This window comes from Boleophthalmus pectinirostris, unplaced genomic scaffold, assembly GCF_026225935.1.
Source record: "Boleophthalmus pectinirostris isolate CB_2022bp ecotype Guang Dong unplaced genomic scaffold, ASM2622593v1 HiC_scaffold_21, whole genome shotgun sequence".
Classification (NCBI taxonomy): domain Eukaryota; kingdom Metazoa; phylum Chordata; class Actinopteri; order Gobiiformes; family Gobiidae; genus Boleophthalmus; species Boleophthalmus pectinirostris.
The window spans coordinates 32,866,009-32,887,929 of record NW_026571175.1 but is presented as its reverse complement, the minus strand read 5'-3'; the positions used below and the strand labels follow the sequence as shown (position 1 = coordinate 32,887,929).

General features: G+C 38.5%; 2 protein-coding genes across 5 annotated transcripts; one reads left to right on the top strand and one right to left on the bottom strand.

Moving 5' to 3' along the window:
- Positions 1 to 325: 325 nt before the first annotated feature.
- Positions 326 to 3,627, bottom strand: mrps18b (mitochondrial ribosomal protein S18B). 2 transcript variants are annotated; one of them, XM_020925916.2, is made up of 7 exons: positions 2,937 to 3,627; positions 2,294 to 2,456; positions 2,124 to 2,221; positions 1,976 to 2,044; positions 1,292 to 1,358; positions 1,135 to 1,194; positions 326 to 601 (listed from the first exon to the last, which is right to left on the bottom strand). In XM_020925916.2, exons 1-7 carry the CDS (start codon positions 3,015 to 3,017, stop codon positions 405 to 407), a joined length of 735 nt encoding a protein of 244 aa, XP_020781575.1. In that variant the 5' UTR covers positions 3,018 to 3,627; the 3' UTR covers positions 326 to 404. The 2 variants fall into 2 exon arrangements, with proteins under 2 accessions (XP_020781575.1, XP_020781574.1); XM_020925915.2 differs by having other exon boundaries at positions 2,294 to 2,459; positions 2,937 to 3,614.
- Positions 3,628 to 3,684: 57 nt separating this feature from the next.
- Positions 3,685 to 21,678, top strand: ppp1r10 (protein phosphatase 1, regulatory subunit 10). 3 transcript variants are annotated; one of them, XM_055157540.1, is made up of 18 exons: positions 3,685 to 4,020; positions 6,998 to 7,106; positions 7,189 to 7,275; positions 7,900 to 8,035; positions 8,457 to 8,508; positions 8,945 to 9,031; positions 9,111 to 9,233; positions 9,906 to 10,011; positions 10,139 to 10,239; positions 10,886 to 10,986; positions 11,957 to 12,098; positions 12,899 to 13,042; positions 13,411 to 13,657; positions 14,838 to 14,913; positions 16,005 to 16,217; positions 16,347 to 16,467; positions 18,162 to 18,533; positions 19,716 to 21,678. In XM_055157540.1, exons 2-18 carry the CDS (start codon positions 7,000 to 7,002, stop codon positions 19,859 to 19,861), a joined length of 2,361 nt encoding a protein of 786 aa, XP_055013515.1. In that variant the 5' UTR covers positions 3,685 to 4,020; positions 6,998 to 6,999; the 3' UTR covers positions 19,862 to 21,678. The 3 variants fall into 3 exon arrangements, with proteins under 3 accessions (XP_055013515.1, XP_055013514.1, XP_055013513.1); XM_055157539.1 differs by having other exon boundaries at positions 3,694 to 3,818; positions 10,886 to 11,010; XM_055157538.1 differs by having other exon boundaries at positions 3,719 to 4,020; positions 10,886 to 11,010.
- The last annotated feature ends 243 nt before the right edge of the window (positions 21,679 to 21,921 follow it).

Below are 21,921 nucleotides of genomic sequence, written 5' to 3'. Positions count from 1 at the left end.
CTTTCTATCTATCTGTCTGTCTGTTTCTAGTCTATATCTGTCAGCTCCTCCTATCAGACCTGAGCTAAAGCCTGAGTTCACATTTTCTTATCATCACCAAAACAATCACGTCTCTCATATTTCTGATTCCTACATCAAGCACTATTCACTCTGATGAAGGGAAAGCTCTTGGTTTTATCATAAGGATTTTAGTATATTCCACTGCTGTTTTTTCTTTTACGTGATTTATGTGACTTCTCAAAAGTTTCTACGTCCTAAAACAGGTTCATACAAATAGATGTAAAAGCAGAATATTTTAGTGGGGAGGAAATTAAATAAACAAGGATGATTTTGAGTCTTTTTATTGTACATGTTTCATTTCAAAACGGAAGAAGTGCTCACAGTAAACAAAATAAAACATACAGTTACTTTAAATAGGCCTTGTACTTTCTCTTGACTTTGGTCACTTCACTCTCATCAGGCGTTATCTCACCGTACCATTTATACCAGCTCTCTCCAGCCGTTAAAGACGCAGGAGGAGGTGTGGCCCCCACTGCATCATGGGAGTTGGAGTAGTCTTCTTTTGTGAAGTCCACATATGGAATCTGAAACGGAAGGAATCCTGCAACAAAAACAACATGTTAATTTATCTACAGATCTACAGATAACAAATGAGTAGATTATATTAAAAAGGTTAGATAAGAGACTGATTAATGCATTCATTCCACTTTGTTTTCTTTCATGTTTAACTTAAATAAAAGAGTAGGAGGGAACATGCATTTTTATGTTTTTTTTCGTTCATTCGTTTTTCAAAAAATAAAACCAAAATTAAAAAAAACTAAAAAACAACCACCTTCTTCACCATTTGTCTCCAAAACCAAAACAAACAAACAGATAATAATTTGTTTTTTTCTTCAGTCCTCGATCCTATGTTTAAATGAAAAATGGAAAAAAAGATAACGGCCGTTTCCCGTCTACGCGGCCCAAACTGAGCTGCCGGACTGAACCAGGACCAAACTGTTTGGCCCTGGCCCCAGCACCGGTCCCAGTCCCGGTATTTTTTGTATTTTTTATGACTAGAATGAAATAATTTACAACCCTTTTTCCAAATACTGTGAACGGTGAAGATGCAGCGAAGTGTCTGGCTCGTCTTACCGTGGTCCCGAGACGCATCGATGGCCTCCGTCAGTTTCTTCTGCTGCTTCATACACACACCTGTAGACATATGCATTAGTGTTAATTCATTTTAATTAATACAGATGTCGTTATCAGACCTGTTCTAGGCTTAGTGATCTTTAAAAGTGCGTCTTACCGGTTTTGGTGGGGTCATAGATAATGCCTGTGTAGGGGCTGATAAACTGCTCCAGCAGTTTTACATTCTGTGAAACACAGTTTACTACAGTTAGCTTCTAAATACATTCAAAGTACAATACTAAACATCATTACATCATTATTTATCTCAAAATCTCATGTCTACATTTCAGGTCACTGTGTTTACATGCATGTGTACGCTACGAAAACGACAAGGAGAGTCATTCAACTGTGCGGGGTATGAAACAAGCTTTGGATCAGCAGCAGTGACAAACCACCATCCCTCCACCACAGACGAGCTGTGTACTTGTATTGTTTGGTCCTCTATTTAAAAAGAAATAAAATGTTGTGTTTGTCAAATATGCTGTTATGTGTATGATTGTACTTATAACTGCATATGAAGTTTCAGTCTTTTGATCTGCTGCAGACTGAGATTAGAGTGGTCTGACCTGTTCTCTGGAGAAGTGAGATAAAACATCAATCAAGAGCAAATTCAGTTAGCTGTGCATGTAAACAAAGTGAATGTGGCAAGTCCCACAAACCCATTCTTATGAAAATACAAGGATTCATGCCAGTTTTCTATTGACATCTGTGGGCGCCAACACTGCTGTTGTTTGCCAATAAACTCTAGCTGCCAGTGTCCAGTGTTGCCATTATAATGACTGTAAAAACCTACATCACCCACCTGGGGATGGATTATAATATTTACATCCCGGCAAATTGGGCAGGGGTTTCCACAGATCTTGTCTCCTCTCTGCAAAAAAATAACATGTAAAACAAATGCACAGAAGGTCATGTCTGGAGTTTGGGTGATAATATAAAGTGAGGTTTACAATGCAGGTCTTGCGTGTCTTCTGTGGAGGGATGCCTCCTTTGTGGTTTCTCCTGTAGCCTGTCCACACAGGGCTGCTTCCATATTTCTCTATGTATTCTGTAGGCCGCATAAAACAAAACAGTGAGATACATGAAACTATTTGGTAAACAGTATTCTGCACACAGGTACCTTCACTCTCCAGATACTCCCAGGGTTTTTCTTTATAGCGGGACAGTGTCTCTGCAGCCTGAGCAGCGGCCTCATCGTGGAGTGATGCAGCCTGACAGAAAGAGTGGCTCTGGAGGAAGACTGGAGAAACACTCACTCTGGGACACAACTTCTGGACACAGGGCTGCTGCAGAAATGACAGAGGAACTGGTCACTGTGACTACAGACATGAATCTCTATGACTGACAGCACACACTGAAGTCTTTTATTAAAAGGGGAAGCAGTAACAGATTTTAACACAACAATAAAAGCGCAGCATATATTTTGTTGAAACACAGGGTCGACATGTGTGTGAGGGAGAAACGTCCAAATAAATTTGGACAAAAACACTTTTCACTTCCATTAAACAACAGGGAACAGTTCACTGGTCCACATGTTGTGAACCATACACGTCTTAAAACGTTATTAGGACCCGTAAATATCTTGAAAGAAGATGGTAAGTGTGAAAACAAACATGTCAACTCTTAAATTTAATAAATATTTGTATTAGAAAAGCTAGCATTATCAAGGTAGATAGTAACGTTCGTTTTTGCTGTCATACGACAAGCCTTAGTTATACATTTAATAAAGCGCATCCTTAACCACGATGACATTGTAATAATACCTGATAAATCCGTAGTGGATGTAAAACTGAAGGAGTTAATCGCCATAAAACCTTCGCAACGCTTTGCACGGAGGCAGCCATGTTTGTGTGGGGTCATAGGGGAACGGTGAGAGGTGACGGAGGTGCGATCATCTCAATTTTATTTTTGTTAAATAATTTACCTTGTTTTATTTGAACCGTTAGTGTTTTTAATGTTGTTATTTTTCATTTTAAAACTGTGTGTAAATGATTAATTTCACAGTGACGTCACTGTTTATACTTTAGTCACGTGAGCAGAATAGGCGAGAGGCGATCATTGTGGTCGCCATCTTGGCCAAAATTAAACTAACAGTTTTTATCAAATTGACTCGTTGAAAGTCGTTTATTTAAACGACTTTAGTTATTGTATTTCACACAGTTTTGCGTGTCGTCGAGAAATTGTACTTTTCGTTTTGCAGCGAGGCATAAATTCCAAATAACGTGAGGGCCCGCCATTATGTCCTTGGAGTGAAACAGAGGTCATTCAGCCGCCATTTTGTTTCGGTAAAAAAAATGAGAAAAACGTCACGTATGACACGAAAAGCGTCACGGAGTATAAAAGCCAAGTCCCTCCCTCGCGGGCTCATTCCTGGATTTGTTCAAAGGTAAGTGAAGTCAGACAAACAGCGAGGCTTGTTTTCGCCTTTTTTGTTCTAATATCATATAAAATCACATTGAAATTGAACTCATATTTATCATAGTACTTGTATATAACGAAAACGAGATAATGTAGACGTACTGTAGGTTATATGTTACGCTGAATGTTTTGTCTACTTTGTGTCTTGCAGATATGAATTTGCTTTGCCGAAGACTGATCGTCGAGGACTTTGAACGTCTCTGCTCATATCAAATTTTTTTCTTCAAGTAATGGACATTTGATTTCTATTTTTGCCTCAAGTTGTTCCCGAAGGAAAGGGTAGCATTTAGCTATCACAGCCCCACCCAAGTCTTCAGTTTCTATTAAAACAATGAAGGCTGACGATATAAAAATTGTCTGAATAAGCTCTATAAGTGCCTTGAAAAGCACATAAAACTCCCGAGACGCTGAGGATCTATAGTATCAGTAGTAAGTTGATTTTGAAGTTAAATTGAAAATGAATTGTTAATCGTAGAAAAGCGTTTTATTTGGCTAATAATTTGATTATCGATAGTGTCGATAGCATGAGCTCACACAGAAAAGCAGACGGACGCCCAGGCTCCGTTTCTTTGTGTGTGAGACTGAACGGACCTATTGTTAATGCAAAGTAAATATAGCCAATAGTAAATAAGCAATCTGTTCATAAAGATTGCCATAGGCGTAGTAAACAAATGAGGGCTCGTGAAATCGGATTTTTGCCTTCCAGAAGCGCTTTGTAGGGGCTGCTCCACGGAACGAACTCCCTCCGCAATCTATACATAAAGATTGCGCTAGATGGTGGATTACTTTGGGGCTCGGTGTGCGAAAAGCCTGGTAATAGTTCAGGGACTTTCCGGCAGAAGCAGTACTCGGCAATCTGTGGATAAAGATTGCAGGACGCTGTGGTCTTTGTGGGATTGCCAAATATGGAGAGCTATAGTCGTGTCGCCTGTTCCCGGAGCTCTTGGCGCTTCGCTCGGATTGTAAATAGCCTCGAGTCGAGCGTGGCAGACTTTATTTACTCTTATTGGCGTGGCTTAGATATCCGGTGTTCCCGTCGCTTTTGTTTTCGCACCTCTTCAGTCCGGTGCTGCTCTGAGGGCCGTTGTTGTAGTGAGTGTGGAGTGTTGGTGTCGTGGAAGTGGTTAACAGGCAGGGCTCCGCCTCCCCTCCCCCGCGCCCCCGTCCTCGTCCTCTCCGCCGCAGCAGGAGCGGGGCCCGGGCCGCGGTCACACATGTCCGCCCAGAGCTCCTTTTATAGGCTGCCCTTATATAACCGAGGGCGGATTACTCTGCGTTGGCCCTTTACAATAGAACAGAGGAGATCCTAGTCCAGGCTATTTAAGTCGGATCTCCCGTGTTGAGTGGTCGTATTTCTTACAGAGTTTTGATGACTAAATATCTGTGAATGTTCCATTCCTCATGAACCAATTGTGTGTAACACTACTGTATGTATGTGGTCATTATAATGTTCTTCCCCCAGTGAACCAGGACAGGTGCAGTGTGAACACTAGCTGTACAGTGTAACAGCTGTCACATTACAGGAGTGGGTTATGTGCAGTGTTGTGGAGGTCTGAGACTATATAAAACTTCTACAGTCAATCGGGTAAGACCAGACTGATTCCTCACATCATAACGTTCATTATTAATTTATAGAGATAATGTCATAGACAATAACACTACATGGCAAATGAATCATAGATGCATGCATGCATAATGTGGCTCACCAAATAGTCAAGGATTTCCCCATTTGTTAAAATTAAACAGTCCCAATAATGTAAATTGCCCCATGGCCGCCTTAAAATTACTTTATGTGTCACCCTTTAAGAAATATTTAGTCTGGATATGCAATATGAAGTAAGATATTATGATAGTGGGTCTAGTTTTAATTGCAGAATAGCTTGAAGAAGCGTCTACAAATGGAATATAATGACATATTAAAAGTAATGTAGTTTTGGACTTTTATTTTTTTTACATTTCATCAGGTTTGAACAGAAAACTAAGACTATGAAACTATGAAAGCCTATAATGTATCAAATATATGTAAAAAGACAGTCATGTTTAATGTAATACCTGATATAAAATACATCTAAATAGTGTAACATGATCAGAAGAGCAGGATTCCCTCGGAGCAGCTCAGGGCTTGTTTACCCGCTCGTGTAGTACATGACTGTACCTGTAGAGGGCAGCACATGGAGCAGTACAGTACAGGCTCTGAACAGCTGACTGTGATGTCATGAGCACAGCTGAGTTCATTGAGCAACAGCTTCAAAAACAAGTGTTCAGAGCACAGTTTTATCAGTTTACATACATGCCCATCAGATTTCTTTCTTGTCTTTTTGTAACAGTTCTAGTTTATTTATATTTAGAGTCATGCCAGGTCTTTATATTAAATATTTTCTCTGGTAAATAACTTTTTTTCTTGTTTTGAAATGATCTCTTCAGTTGTGTGATTGTGTTAGATGCCATTAAAAGCTCTTCAATCATAATATTTTTGTTTTAAAGTAATTCTCTTGGATGTTTTTTGGTTTTCTTCCCCCTTAGAGGTGCATTGTGTAACTTTTCTTTTACTCCATTAATGTTATTGCTTTGTCCGGAAAGTTTCACAATATGCTATTAAACCTTTCTAAGTTCGTGGAGACCAAAACCAGAACAAGTTACAGGCCAGATCTGTGGAAAGGCAGGTTTTTCCGTAGCCTTTTTCAGCTATAAAACCACCTGTAATTGAATAAATGTAACGTAAAGCTCTGTTTTAATGTCATACTGTGGAACATTCCAAGTCAGAGCAATGGAGAATCACATCCAGAGAAGCAGGAAAGTGATGTAACTCAATCAAAAAGTTACATAGCGCACTTTTAATACCTTTTCCACTAAATACCATCAAATAAAAATCACAAAGACACCTCCTCATAGCCTCTCTTGATAGTTATAAAGTCATAAAATAAGAAAAAAATAAAAAAAAAACACCTGCACTGGCCTATTTCAAACTTCTTGTATATGAACTTTGGTTGGACCCACATCACACAAACTCTCTTCTGCTGTAGACCTGCCCTGCCTGGAGCTGCACTCATCTTCACGGAAACTGGACTGGTATTCACACACACAAGTACTTCTAATAGCTATATTTGTACTGCGAACTACTTTTTGGGTGCTAGTATTACGCGTATAGCTTCACCCATGTGAGGTATGCTGTTGTTCAGAGCTGTTTGGAGTAGATTTGACAGAGGATGAGTAGTTGTAAGTGGATTTTCTGGGCTTGGCTTTGTTTTGGTCGTGGTTGCGTTCGTAGCGTTTCCGTGGAGCTTCCCCTTTTCTCGCGGGCACAAAAAAAAAATTAGCAATATTAATTTGAGCCCAGACCGCAGAACTATTTGTCATACAGTTTGATTCATGATTTGCACTTCCTGTTTTGTTTTATTTTTTCCAGAAATGGCAGGGGGACCAGTTGACCCGAGGGAAATTTTGAAAGGAGTGGAGAATCTTCTAGGGAAGGATGGAGAGCTCCGGAGTCTGGAGGGTGTGCCCAAAGTATTCAGGTTGGTACTGGATTATAAATGCTTGGATTATTTATTTGTTTGTTTATTTTTTTTACTAATTTGTGGCAATTTTTCATTCCAGTTTAATGAAAGCTTCCACCAAGATGGTCAGTAGATGCATGTACCTGAATATACTGATGCAGACGAAATCACACGATGTTCTCAACAGGTAGGACACTCTTTTTTTTTTTTTTTAAACTTTTTTAAGATTTTGGCTTTTGCAACCACTCCTTAACTTTATCATAATTACGTCTAAGTACAAAATCAATAATCAACATTGACCATTTTTACTCCTTATCAAGGTTATGCCCATAGTTAACCTGTTATGTTTGGAAAAAGTCTTGCTTTAGTATAAGATTTTACACATTTTTCACATTTCAGAACTTTTTTTTTTACAGATCTAAACTCCTGAGTTAACTTTTTTAAATGTAGAATAATGAAGGATATGTTGTTTGTCAAGGAAATGGAAATGATAGTACTTTAAAAAAACACAACCGTTGTTAATTGTGTCCATTAAATTTGCAATTTTGATTTTAAATTTTAGACATGTTAATATAATCTTACATTTTTAAAGCATAAAACATCAGTCTAAAGTGAATTAAGGATCAGTCAATCACTGAAACTTTATTTATAGAGCACTTTCATATAAAAATTCAACACAAAAGCACACTATTTCACTAGTTTGGGGAAATTGTACTTTTTTTTTTTTTTTTGCAAACGTAAACTCCTGACAAACTCGTGACATAGTAATTGCAGATATATTTGTTTTTAAACCGCTGCTGTGTCTCTGCAGGTTTATCCGCGTGGGCGGGTACAGGTTACTCAACTCGTGGCTCACATACTCGAAGACGACCAACAACACGCCTCTGCTCCACCTCATCCTGCTCACGCTGCAGAAGCTCCCCCTCAAGATCGACCACCTCAAACAGGTACGACCCACACCAGATTTTACGGGTTTGGACAAGGAAATATCAAAATAACAGATTCTGAAGTAAATACAAACCATAAACAATAATCCTAAAGCAGATTTAAACCACAAAAACTAGTTTAAATGTACAATATTGTTAAATAAACAGCAGAATTCAAGAGTTTAGTACTTAGTTTGCATCTGTAATGAGTCATAGAAGTAATTTTTTCAACCTTTTATTGCTCAAATCATATCAAATAGCCAAAAAATAACCAATAATTCCCCAGTAGTGTGAAGAAAATGTGCACACGATAACGATTGGCTCCCGAAAAAATACTGTTCCATGTGTTAAATACGGAATGAAAAGTCGATATGAGACAGGCCTAAGTAGAAAAAGCATGTTTGCAGATATAGCAACATTAATTCTATTCTTTGTTTTATAGAACAACACGGCCAAGCTGGTGAAGCAGCTGAGTAAAAGTGCAGAGACGGAGGGTAAGTTTATTCAAATGTCTCTTCTCTTTTAAGATCAACTTTGCATGGGCGGTTCCAGACTGTTCGTTTTTCCCCTTTAAAACTTTTAAAACATGAAGAGTTCGATCGCCGTTTTGAGAAATTGTCAAACAGTATTACCAAAAACAATTTCAATATGTACAATTTCTGGTAGATTTATAATAAAGGAGGGATGGATTAATAATTTTCTAGATATAAAGTCCATTTGGCTTTTGGAAACATCTGACTTTTTTGAATGGCACTCTTCATTTATTCAAAGTTTTTCTATAATTATGCCAGTTACCCTGTTAATTTTACTTTTACTTTCAAGTCAGTGGAAAATGACTCACTTCTTGAGCCAGATCTTTAGCTCTGTAGCAGTTTGTCGTGTTGTTTTTCATTATCTCGTCGTACTAACTGTCCTGCTTTGGTTTCTCAGAGCTCAGGAAGTTGGCGTCCGTGCTGGTGGACGGCTGGATGGCCACTATCCGCTCCCAGAAGGTCTCAGCCAGTGACGCTGCAGTGGGTAAGTACAACGCTGTGATGATGTTGTAACGTAAAGGCTTTACATATTTTTTTTATAACTTTTATTCTTGTTGATGTAGATAAGAAAAAGAGGAAAGAGGAACCCAAAGCCCCAGTTGTGAAGGAGAAGAGCACAGAAGAGGAGAAGAAGAAGGAAAAGAGTAAAGCTCACGCCCCCAGCCATGCCAAGATCCGCTCTATAGGTGAGACTAGAACACAGATATTTTTAGAAACACATTTTAAAATTTCAAGGGAATTTGGGGCCTTAGCTCAGACTACTACTCAAGATTTAGAATATTTGGATTTAAAAAATTTTTTTTTCAATTTTTTTATTTTTTTTTATTTAATTTTTATTTCTATTTCTATTTTTTATTTAATATGTATTATTATTATTATTATTATTATTATTATTTTATGTATTTTTTTTATTTCAAAATTTTCTATTTATTTTTTGTAGTTTTGTTTAATTTTATTATTTTTTATGTTATTTTTGTTAATTTATTAATTTTTGTTACATTTTCTTTTTAATTCAGTTAGAAATGCCATACAAAGGCAGTCATTTTTACCTACATGGTACATAAATGTGATTAATTTATTGTAAAAATATATTGTCATGTTTATATCATAGTTGCAATAGTCCTCATACAACTTTTTGTTTACTTTCATTTAAATCATGAATTTAAAAAGTCTGGGCATGCTTCTTTGCCTTGAACTCAGCATTAAATCAGTGGAAGAAATTAGATTAGATTTAAAGAAAACAGGAGCAGCAGGAATCCATTTAAAATCTCACAACTGTAAAACAGAAACAAAAACTGAAAGTCACATGTTACCAGTCACCAAAATAAACACTGTATTCTAACTCTTTCCTCTTTCAGGTTTCGACATGGACGCCCCAAACCCTGCTCCCGCTAAGAAGCCCCCCGTAGCGCCTCAGCTGGGAGACAAATACAACATCAAACCCCCAGTGCTCAAGAGACCCAGGTACAGTGAGCCTTTCTGTCAAAACTGCGCCCTCTAGTGGTGACTGACTCCTCCCCTGCTCCTCTACTGCCCTCTGCTGGCTCACTGGACTCATTGTTGATGTTTTTTTTTTTTTTTCCTTTTACAGTGGACCATTTGACGCTCCACCTCTCGAGAAGAAGTACAAGCCCCTCAACACGCCGTCCAACGCCACCAAAGAGATCAAAGTCAAGATTATACCAGCGCAACGTGAGTTCAAGGGCACCATATTACACCATTTTTCAATTTTAAAATGTTGTATCATCGTCAAAAACAGACCCAGAGTTGTGACCCAAGAAGTGCTGCATTGTTTTTTTAAACTCCACACACCTTTACTAGAATTATTTTGATGATTTCAGCTCTGGAATTGCCAATCTGCTCTGAACAAAAGTTAAAAAAGGTAGTTGTTAACGTGAAAATGACCGTTTCATGACATCACAAGGTGGACCAGAACGTTTTGAGCTTTGGAGATGTAGACAAACTAATAATGCAGGATTATTTAAATATGTAAATGAAACAAAACATAACTCCAGGGCTGTTTTTGAGGAGGTAACACCATTTTAACAAGGCTAAAAGCTCACAAGAGTCAAGTTTGTGTAATATAAGATCTTTAGAATAAACGTTTGTTTTCCTGATTTCATTGATTTCAAGCTGAATTTAAACTTTAAATCAAAAGTTGCCCTTACTGGAAAATGCAAAAATGGGCAAGGGCAACTTTCTGTTTAAAGATTACTAGTTTAAGCCTCGTAGAGCACCTGTACTGCTATTTTTTTTAAACTCTTTTATGACCCAGTGAACTCTTTTCTTCATCTAAATTTAAACTTTGCTCTAACTGCTGCTGTTTTTGGACCCGTAGCGATGGAGGCGACTGGTTTCCTGGACGCCCTCAACTCCGCCCCAGTGCCCGGCATCAAAATCAAGAAGAAGAAGGCCACGCCCACCTCGCCCGCGTCCAAGGTCGTGTCTCCCACCACTAACAAGGTACACACTGTGCCTTTTAACATTTATATTATAATGACGTAACAATAACGGAAATATCGTGATATCGTATCGTCAAAAGTCTCACATTATATCGAATCTCAAGACTGTTCACATAAATTTATTGTTATGATGCAGCAACAGCTAAAAACAAAGGGAACTACATAGACCATGATCCTTTGCTCGGTTTCAGTCCATTATATGTGCTGTAATAACTGTTATAAGCAGTTTTAAAACTTAATTATTTGGATTATGATGAGAGAAAAGTCGCATATTCACACTTTTGTTCACATCAACAAAATATTGCAGTAAATACCAAACCGTGACATGCGTATCGTGAAAAAAAAGAGATTTGGATATCGTTACACCCCTAATATTTTATTTTAATATGTGTTTGATACAAATAGTAGTTTGGTTTAAAGAAATATTTCAGTATAAATCATAATTTCCAGTACTAATTACAGTACGTAGAGTCTATGGGGTCTTGCTCTGATCTTGTAGTTTAGACTTTTACAAATATTTTCTGAAATGCATGCGGTTCATTTCTGTGTCAATTAAATTATTAAATTAAAGGCGCACTGTGTAATTTTTCTGGTTGAGGGTCCGTCACCTGCTTGTTTCTATGGATATGTCATTGCTTTGCTTAAAATCTACCACATTTTAAGCAAATAATGTGGTAAACAGTTCTACCTTACATAAAATTTTATAGTTTTATAGCTCAAAAATACCTAAAAACAGGCTTTCTGACTGTGAGCAGCGTCGCCTCTCCACAGATCTGACCTGTAACTTGGTCTGGTTTGGTCTCCACGAAGCTTGAACAGATCCTCCACCAGAAAAGTTACACAACGCACCTTTAATCCTCAGAACACGGAAAAACTGTACTGAATTTCATCAAGATTTATCAAAAAAAAACCAACTAACCGTCTTTTGTGCTTTCTGTTTTGTTTAGGCCAGTCCGTTTGACAGCAGATCCTCCTCCTCCACCAAACCCACGTCGCCCGAAAACGGTTCCGGAAACGCAGACGAAAACCAGGAGCCCGACCGACCCGGGACCCCTGTGCCCATGGAGGACGGCGACGCTGCAGAGAACGGTAAGAACCTCGCGAAGTCTCATTTAGTCCCACCTCGATGGCTACAGATTAGTGAAACTGAGGCTACGTTTATATGACGACGGTCTGAACAGAAGACGTAAAAGTGGCGTCGCATCTTCACTTTATATTCCGCGTTAGACGAGCGTTTTCAGGAGGAAATCTGCGTGGATACGGAGACGCAAAAGTGTGTGGAATTCGATTGGTTAGGTGGTGATTTTTGTGACGTAAACGCGAACACGACCTGAACAGATCTGACCAGAGTTTTGTGTCTTGGGCAGTGTAGATGGAAACAGTGCGGCAGAGAATATTCAACTTTTCCACTCTGGAGGGTGGTTTCAGATTTTTGCGTTTTTAAGCCCCAAAAACGCCGTCACCGTCTAAACGAAAGGCACTTCCGGTCGTTTTTACCCGCGAAAATTTCAACTTCGACTCAATTTTGGAAGGAATAGACTCCGAAACTCAATACCGATTCCAGTGATAATTTTAAAAACTCTTTATTTTGACAATAGTTTCTGATTTTCAGTATTAAATTGTAGTACTTTCTTTTATTCCCATGTGTTTTTATGTTTGCGTAATTCCTCAGTCGTCCACAAATCTAGTTTCGATACTAGTTTTAGGAACAATTAGTATCTGATTTTCGATCTTTTTGACAAACTAAAAACGTACACGGTGTAAGATTGTGACATAACAACATTAACTTGGATTAACACAAACTTCAAAACGAAAATCTAAATAGAAAATGAAAAGTTAGATGCTTTTAAGTCGTATTAATCTTTGATCGTTTATTATCCTTTTTTCAGGAGACAAACCCAACGCTCTGTCCGAACCCCGCGGCGACGAGGAGACGCTCACCAAAAAAGGAAAAAAGAAGAAGACGGTTCACTGGGCCGAAGAGGAACAGCTCAAACACTACTTCTACTTCGACCTGGACGAGACGGAACGCGGTAAGATCCTCAGATCCTCAGAGCCTCGAAGTTATTTTACTAATTTACGATTTAGGGGTTCAAATGTTCTGACTTTCCTAAAGACAAAACACGGAAAAAATATAGTTTAAGCAGTTTTATTTTTAGTTTTGGGCTCATAATGGTTTGTCAAACATTCAGATTTTACTCTGGGAACATTACAGGGAATAAAACGGGCACAAACACAGGAAATATTTATTTTTATAACAGGGAAGTTACACAATGCACCTTTAAATAAACAAAAAAATTCAGTAGCACAATTGAAAAGGAGCAGATTTTATCACTTAAATGTCCAAATTAAAGGTTAAAAGAAAATTAAAACCTCTATTTTTCTTTTTTGTTTTCTTTAGTCAACGTTAACAAGATCAAGGACTTTGGCGAGGCGGCGAAGAGGGAGCTGATGATGGACCGGCAGACGTTCGAGATGGCGCGGCGTCTGTCCCACGACACGATGGAGGAGCGCGTGCCCTGGACCCCGCCGCGGCCCCTCACGCTGCCCGGGAGCCTGGTGGTGCCCGGTTCCAACAGCACCGAGAAGCTCACCCAGAGGGACCGAGAGATGGGAATCCTGCAGGAGATCTTCCTCAGCAAAGAAAGGTGAGCGGGCGGACGAAGCGCTGGTCCTTCAGCATTTAAAACTTTTTAAATTTGCCAAAGAAGTAGCACAAACCAATTCACAATTATATTTTAAAGATCCTATATAACAATAAATTAACTCTGGTGAGATTTTAGAGATGTTATAATATTTTTACCTCCTAAAAAACAAACCTGGACTCTTGTGTTTTGTTTCATTCACACATGTTTGAGTGATCCTTTATTATTGGGATCTCCATCTTCAAAACTCAAACGCTCTCTTCCACCTTGTGATGTCATGAAGAGGTAGTTTTCAAGTTCAACACCTCCTTTTTGCCTTTAGTTCAGTAGAGGTTGGTAATTCCAGGTCTGAAATCATCCAAATGATTCTAGAGAAGGAATACGGAGTTTAAAAACACAGTGAAGCACTTGACATTGCAAGGTGGAAGAGTGTTTTTGGTTCTAAATCTGCAGTGTTGGGGAGTAACAGATTACATGTACCGGAGTTATGTAATCAGAGTACTAATTATGAGTAACTGTATTCAGTTACAGTTACTGTTTCAGTGAGTGGTAATTGGATACAGTTACTTTGTTGAAATAAATGGATTACACGGCGGTATTTTCCTGTTTTCACATTTTGGGCGATATACCCTATTTTTTCGGTAATTCTACTCATTGCCGGATACTAAACCAGGACTAAAACAGGATTTAACAGGACTAAATCATGCTGTGCGGACCGTGTCTCCTCGTCTTCTATCAATAATATTTTTAATTTGGTTCAGTAAAGTTTGGGCTTTTCATTTTCTTTTAAGAGACAAAACTTCTTACGTGAAGATTTCCTCGTCTTTGCTTCTCTACAGCAAATCAAGTAATCCAAAGTATTCAGATTACGTTACTCACTTTAAATAATTTAATGGATTACTTTACAAACTACTTTTTGATGTGAGTAATCTGTAATCTGTAGTGGAATACATTTTAAAAGTCACCTTCCCAACACTGCAAACATGTGCGAATGAAAGAAAACACAACTCCAGGTCTGTTTGTGATGAGGAAACTACAATATAACAGATAAGAAGATGGTGTAATATGGGCCCTTTTAATCAGTGCTAAATCAGAATTGGCACTTAGAGATTCTTTACAGACCACTTTCTGAAACATAAAGCTGTTATATTTGTTTGCTGATAAAATGTTGTTTTTTTTACAGTGTTCCCGACTGTCCACACGAGCCTGACCCTGAACCGTATGAACCCATGCCTCCTCGACTCATTCCACTGGATGAGGTGAGTCTCCCACACAAACACATTCAATTACAGATGTTTTCACCTGGTTTGTGCTTAATAACACTAAAATCCTGGGGTCAGTTTACATCACGTGTTGTCTGTGAGTGAAAAGAAATAAATTAATAATAATTTAGAAGGTGCAACATATATATATATATATTTTAATCAGTGGATCATCAATAGGAGAAATTTTGTGTTTTTTTTTTTTTTTTCATATTTAGCTGATTCTAAGTCAAAATTTCTTTGAACAGATAAAATATGGACAGTTTTATAAAACACCATGGCAACCAGTTCCATAATGTCATGGATTACACGGCGGTATTTTCCTGTTTTCGCATTTTGGGCTAAACCAGGTCTAAACCAGGTCTAAACCAGGTCTAAACCAGGTCTAAACCAGGTCTAAACCAGGTCTAAACCAGGTCTAAAACCAGGTCTAAACCAAGACTAAACCAGGACTAAAACCAGGTCTAAACTAGATCTAAACTAGGTCTAAACTAGGTCTAAACTAGGTCTAAACCAGGTCTAAACCAGGTCTAAACCAGGTCTAAACCAGGTCTAAACCAGGTCTAAACCAGGACTAAACCAAGACTAAACCAAGACTAAACCAGGTCTAAAACCAGGTCTAAACCAGGTCTAAACCAGGTCTAAACCAGGTCTAAACCAGGATTTAACAGGACTAAATCATGCTGCGTGGACGTGTCTCCTCGTCTTCTATCAATAATATTTTTGTTTAAGTAAAGTCTGTTTTTTTTATTTTCTTTTAGCAGATAAAACTTCTTATGTTACGATATTCTAGTCAGTAATCCAAAGTATTCAGATTACGTTACTCACTTTAAGTAATTTAATAGATTCTGTTACAAACTACATTTTGGTGTATGTAATCTGTAATCTGTAATCTGTAATCTGTAGGGGAGTACATTTTAAAAGTCACCTTCCCAACACTGTTTATACAAAATATGTCCACAGCAAATACTGTAATATCAGTATTTTTTGCTCTGTTACTACAAATATATAATGTATTACAATTTTGGAGTAACTTCCTCTTGAACACAAAGCTCTGACATTAACTCTGACCCCTCGTCTGTCTCCAGGACACGTCCATGATGGATGACAGTTACTCCGAGCCCATGGACACCACCCCCCAGCAGGGCGCCGGCGCAGGAGACAACAAACTGCCCCCGGTCCTCGCCAACCTCATCGGGAACCTGAGCACCAACTCGCGCAGCCCCCAGCAGGCGCCCAACCCCGTCAACAACCAGGCCGCGCCCTCGGTCAACGTGCAGGAGCTGCTCTCGTCCATTATGGTAAACACAAGCTGACAATGAAAATAAATCCTTGAATCTGAATCATATGTTTGTTTGTTTGTTTGTTTTTTTTATTATAAAGATGTTTTTCTAGAGTTATATCTCTAATTTTCACCTGTGTTTTTCCAGGGAGCACAGGGAAACCAGTCGACGGAGGATCTGATCAAACAGCCCGACTTCAACGAGAAAATCAAGCAGCTGCTGGGCTCGCTGCAGCAGAACCAGAACCAGAACCAGAGCGGACCTCCAGGTACCACTCTCATACACGTGTACTACAGTTAATAATAGTACTCAGTACCACTCTCATACACGTGTACTACAGTTAATGATAGTACTCAGTACCACTCTCATACACGTGTACTACAGTTAATGATAGTACTCAGTACCACTCTCATACACGTGTACTACAGTTAATGATAGTACTCAGTACCACTCTCATACACGTGTACTACAGTTAATGATAGTACTCAGTACCACTCTCATACACGTGTACTACAGTTAATAATAGTACTCAGTACCACTCTCATACACGTGTACTACAGTTAATGATAGTACTCAGTACCACTCTCATACACGTGTACTACAGTTAATAATAGTACTCAGTACCACTCTCATACACGTGTACTACAGTTAATGATAGTACTCAGTACCACTCTCATACACGTGTACTACAGTTAATGATAGTACTCAGTACCACTCTCATACACGTGTACTACAGTTAATAATAGTACTCAGTACCACTCTCATACACGTGTACTACAGTTAATGATAGTACTCAGTACCACTCTCATACACGTGTACTACAGTTAATGATAGTACTCAGTACCACTCTCATACACGTGTACTACAGTTAATAATAGTACTCAGTACCACTCTCATACACGTGTACTACAGTTAATGATAGTACTCAGTACCACTCTCATACACGTGTACTACAGTTAATAATAGTACTCAGTACCACTCTCATACACGTGTACTACAGTTAATGATAGTACTCAGTACCACTCTCATACACGTGTACTACAGTTAATGATAGTACTCAGAGTACCATGCAGTTCACACGGTTTTTTTATATCAATATGAAAGCCTAGAGTGCTGTCCTACTATCATTATTACTACTAATACTGTTACTTCTACTACTACTACTACTACTACTGTTACTACTACTGTTACTTCTACTGCTGCTACTACTACTGTTACTTCTACTACTACTACTACTGTTACTACTACTACTACTACTGTTACTACTACTACTACTGTTACTTCTACTGCTGCTACTACTACCGTTACTTCTACTACTACTACTGCTGCTGCTGCTGCTGCTACTACTATTACTATTGTTACTTTCACTACTACTACTACTGTTACTGCTACTACTACTACTCCTTCTATTACTCTTACTTCTTCTACTACTACTACTGTTACTGCTACTACTACTACCGTTACTTCTACTACTACTGCTGCTGCTGCTACTACTATTACTATTGTTACTTTTACTACTACTACTACTACTACTGTTACTTCTACTACTTCTACTACTACTACTACTACTACTACTACTACTGCTATATTGCTATAAATACTATAATTAGAGATATTTTTGACTGGAAATATAAACCTTTACATAGAAATAAGTGTACCTTACCCAAAGTTACTACATATAATACTTCACATAAGTCGACTAACAAAAAATATAACAATAATAAAAGTTTATAAGCATGATAATGTGCCAGTCTTTGCCAATTCCCATTTCTAACCCTGCTCTCTTTACTCCTATTTCCCTCTTAAATCTTTCCTGTCCAATAGAACTTGTGGGCAAAATGATAATAATGAGATAATATATGTAATATTTTTTGTAATAATAATACAAGTTGTAATAGTAATAAGAGTTGTAATAATTAAATCCTTCTCTTAACCCGTCTTCTCCTGTGTGTCTCTGTGCAGTGAACCCGGGTCTGCTGGGTCACGGTCCGGGCATGAACAACATGAACAACATGAACAACATGAACATGCACATGCAGATGCCCATGAACGGAGGCTACCCCCCCAACAACGCCCCCGGAGGCCCCCGCTTCAACCACCCGCCGCCCCCGCACGGACCCCCCTTCAACGCCGGAGGGCCCCGCATGATGGGACCGCCGCCGGGACAGGGCCGGGGCGGAGACAACGGCAACTACTGGGGAGGGGACGACTCCATGAGGGGGGGTCCACACAGGGGCGGACACTTCCACAGAGGAGGGCGGGGGCGAGGCGAAGGGCCGGGCTTCAGGGGCCGAGGGAGAGGAGGGCCCCGCGGAGGACACAACAACATGAACGGTGAGGACAGACGAGGATACAGTAGATACTAGGCCTGTCAAGATAACAATTTTGGAATCACGGTGCATTGAGATTAGGGATGGGCGTTCGATTAAATTGTCTTAATCAATCATTGGGAGAATTAATGATACATTTTTGATTAATAATGAATGTTTTTCTTTTAAATTATTATACAAGATAATCCTTGTAAACCATTTTTGATAGACTTTAGGGCTGAGTATTATTAAGAAGTTGCCGATACCATACATATCTCAATACATGGGCCGTGATATGATACGTTTTTTGATTCAGTACGATTCAATACCATGTACTTCAAGTCTTTTCGATACGGTTGAGTAAAAAACAAAGGCTAAATTGTGGCTGTGATACTTAAAGACTTTATTAAATCACTAAGTTTGTGCCAAGTTAATATAAAAAAATGCCTATTTTAATCATCAAAACAGTAAAAATGTCAAATGTGTTGCATAAACAAGTTTCCTTTCCCCAAACAAGCAACACTCTTTCACAAAATAATTTAGTAAAATATACCAAAAAATACTGATATATTGATAAAGCAGCCCACAGTATCGATACTGTATCATCAAATTAAACGATAAGCTAGCCAAAAAATAAGAAAATGTTCCGGCTAATGTTCCACACAAGTTATTACAGTGAGGGGAAACTAGGTTACTGCCATAAGAAGTTGCCGATACGATACATACATCGATACATAGGCCATGATACGATACGTTTTTCGATTCAATACAGTATATTTCAAATCTATTCGATACATTTCAGTAAAAACTAAAGGCTAAATTGTGGCTGTATGTAATATGAAAAACAATTATTTTAATCATCAAAACAGTAAAAATGTCAAATGTGTCGCATAAACAAGCTTCCTTTCTCCAAACAAGCAACACTCTTTCATAGTAAAGTTTACCAAAAAATACTCGTGGCGATACATCGATACAGCAGCTCATGATATCGATACTATTTCATCAAATGAAATGATAAGATATCCAAAAAATAAGAAAAATGTTCCCACTATTGCAAAGAAAATGTCCACACAAGTTGTTATCGTGACAGACCTACATGTTGCAGACAATTTTTTTCTGCACAAATTTGTCCAAAACGCTAAAATAACTGCATATTTGAATGGAATAAATGATAAATATTCATGTTTTTTTTCTCTTCTTTTCTCAGACATGTCCAAGAGACCCGTGTGCCGTCACTTTATGATGAAGGGGAACTGCCGGTACGAGGGGAGCTGCGCCTTCTACCACCCGGGCGTCAACGGGCCTCCGCTACCGCCCAACTACAACGGCAACAACCCGCAGCACGGACACTAGCGCCCCCTCCGGCCGCTCCCCAAACCTTACGGACAATCGCCAACCACTATTTTAACTGGACACTTTTACACGAGACTGAAGAACCACTATGTTACGGCACTCATTTAAAAAAAAAAAAAACAACAATCCTCGGAGAGCTGTCGAGAACTCTACTAATCTCCTGTTAACTTTTGTACTGTGACTGATCCAAGTGTTGCTGAAAAAAACCCGCTGCCTTCTGTGTTCCAGAGCAAGCACTTTATAAACGCGAACAAAACAGGGCTGCACCGTTACGAGTTACGAAGAACTACTCGATACGAATGAAATTATTTGACTAAAAAAAGGTAAAAGCGCTCGAAATTAAATCTACACCTGCAGGGGGAGTTCACACAAAAACGACTATTTATGCACAAAAAATGACTAAGAAACAGTGTATTTATATTTAAAAAACAGATTAAACTCGTAAATTATGAGTTTAATCTGCGTTTTTTTTACGAAAATAAAAAAATACCCAATTTTCAGCTCTTCTCCTGTTCGCATTTGTCTCATTTAAATCCTTAAAGGTGCATTGTGTAACTTTTTGTAGGTATGTCTGAGCTATAAAACCACCTGTAATTGAGTAAATGTAAAGCAGAGCTGTTTAAAGTCACACTGCGGAACATTCTAGGCAGAGAAATTACATAAAAATAGAAACAAGCGACCCCAAGAGTTACAAAATTCACGAAAATTAAGTGAAATATTTTGTCGACTGAGACACTATTGATTGATACATCGACTTAAAGGTGCATTGTGTAACTTTTTGTAGGTACTTTTGGGCTATGAATCCACTTGTAATTGAGTAAATGTTAAGTAGAGCTGTTTAATGCCACACTGAGGAACATTCTAGGCAGAGAAATGACATAAAAATAGAAACAAGCAACCAAAAAATTTACAAAATTCATGAAAATTGAGTGAAACAATTTATCGACTAAGACACTATTGACTGATGCATCGACTTAAAGGTGCATTGCGCAACTTTTCTGCTACCTGCCTGTCTCCATGGCGACGTTACGGCTCCGTTTTGAATGTTCCGCAGTATGTTGTTAAACTGTTTATCTTGCGTTTACTCAATTTTACTCAATTACACATCGTTTTTTTTATCGCCTTAAAACCGTGAGTTCTTGCTGTGAGCGGGCTTGCCTCTCCACAGATCTGACCCCGCGAGATAAAATGCAACGCCACGCTGCCGAAAAGTTACGCAGCGCAGCTTTAAGCGCGTCGAGTTGTCCTGGCGAAACTGGATCGAAGCGTTTGTTCCTGGAATCGTGTCTCGGTGCAGCCCTCGGAACTTCAAAACGATGGTGTTATAAATCCGTGGAGAAGCTCTCCCGGATTTTCCCCGCTCCCCTCGCTGCTTGTACGAAAAGTTTTGGAAATGCGTCTTTGCTTTTTTTTTTTTTTTAAATCCCAAAGTCGTGCGTCTGTGAGAAGTGACGATATCTTCGGTCTTGTGCAGTGTTACCGTATCCCGTTTTCCTCGGGGTCGTCGGCTGTAAAAAAAATAATACGTGTAAGTGTTTTCCGTGAAAACATGTCACTTTTGCGTCTCTTCTGGGACTCGCCGAATGTAAAGTTTCGTTTTTGTGTTTTCTTTTTGTGTTTTTTTTTATTTTTTTATTTTGATACATCCAAGGGAACATTGGGCCTTTTTACGATGGCTGCCGTTTTTTTTGTCAGTATGAAATGTTATTATTATTAATACGCATTCATACGTGTTTCTATTTTCTTTTGTACATTATGTAATGAATAAATGTCAGAACTTAAATAAACTGTAAGATATTGTTTTTTAATCACGCAAACATGAGCTAAATGTGTTCCCAGATACGAAGTAAACATGTTTAAATCAAATATAGCTTTTAATGATAATACTAACGCTGATTTAGTCTTAACTACAAAAAATATAATTGGAATTTGGTGTTTTGGTTCAGAACACAATTATACAGTCAAAGCAGAATAAGCCTCACGTTTTGACAGTTTTAATGCTGAAAAACCCAGCTTCTTTAAACCTAAAAATGCCTTTTTCTGATCTGAATTATCTCTAC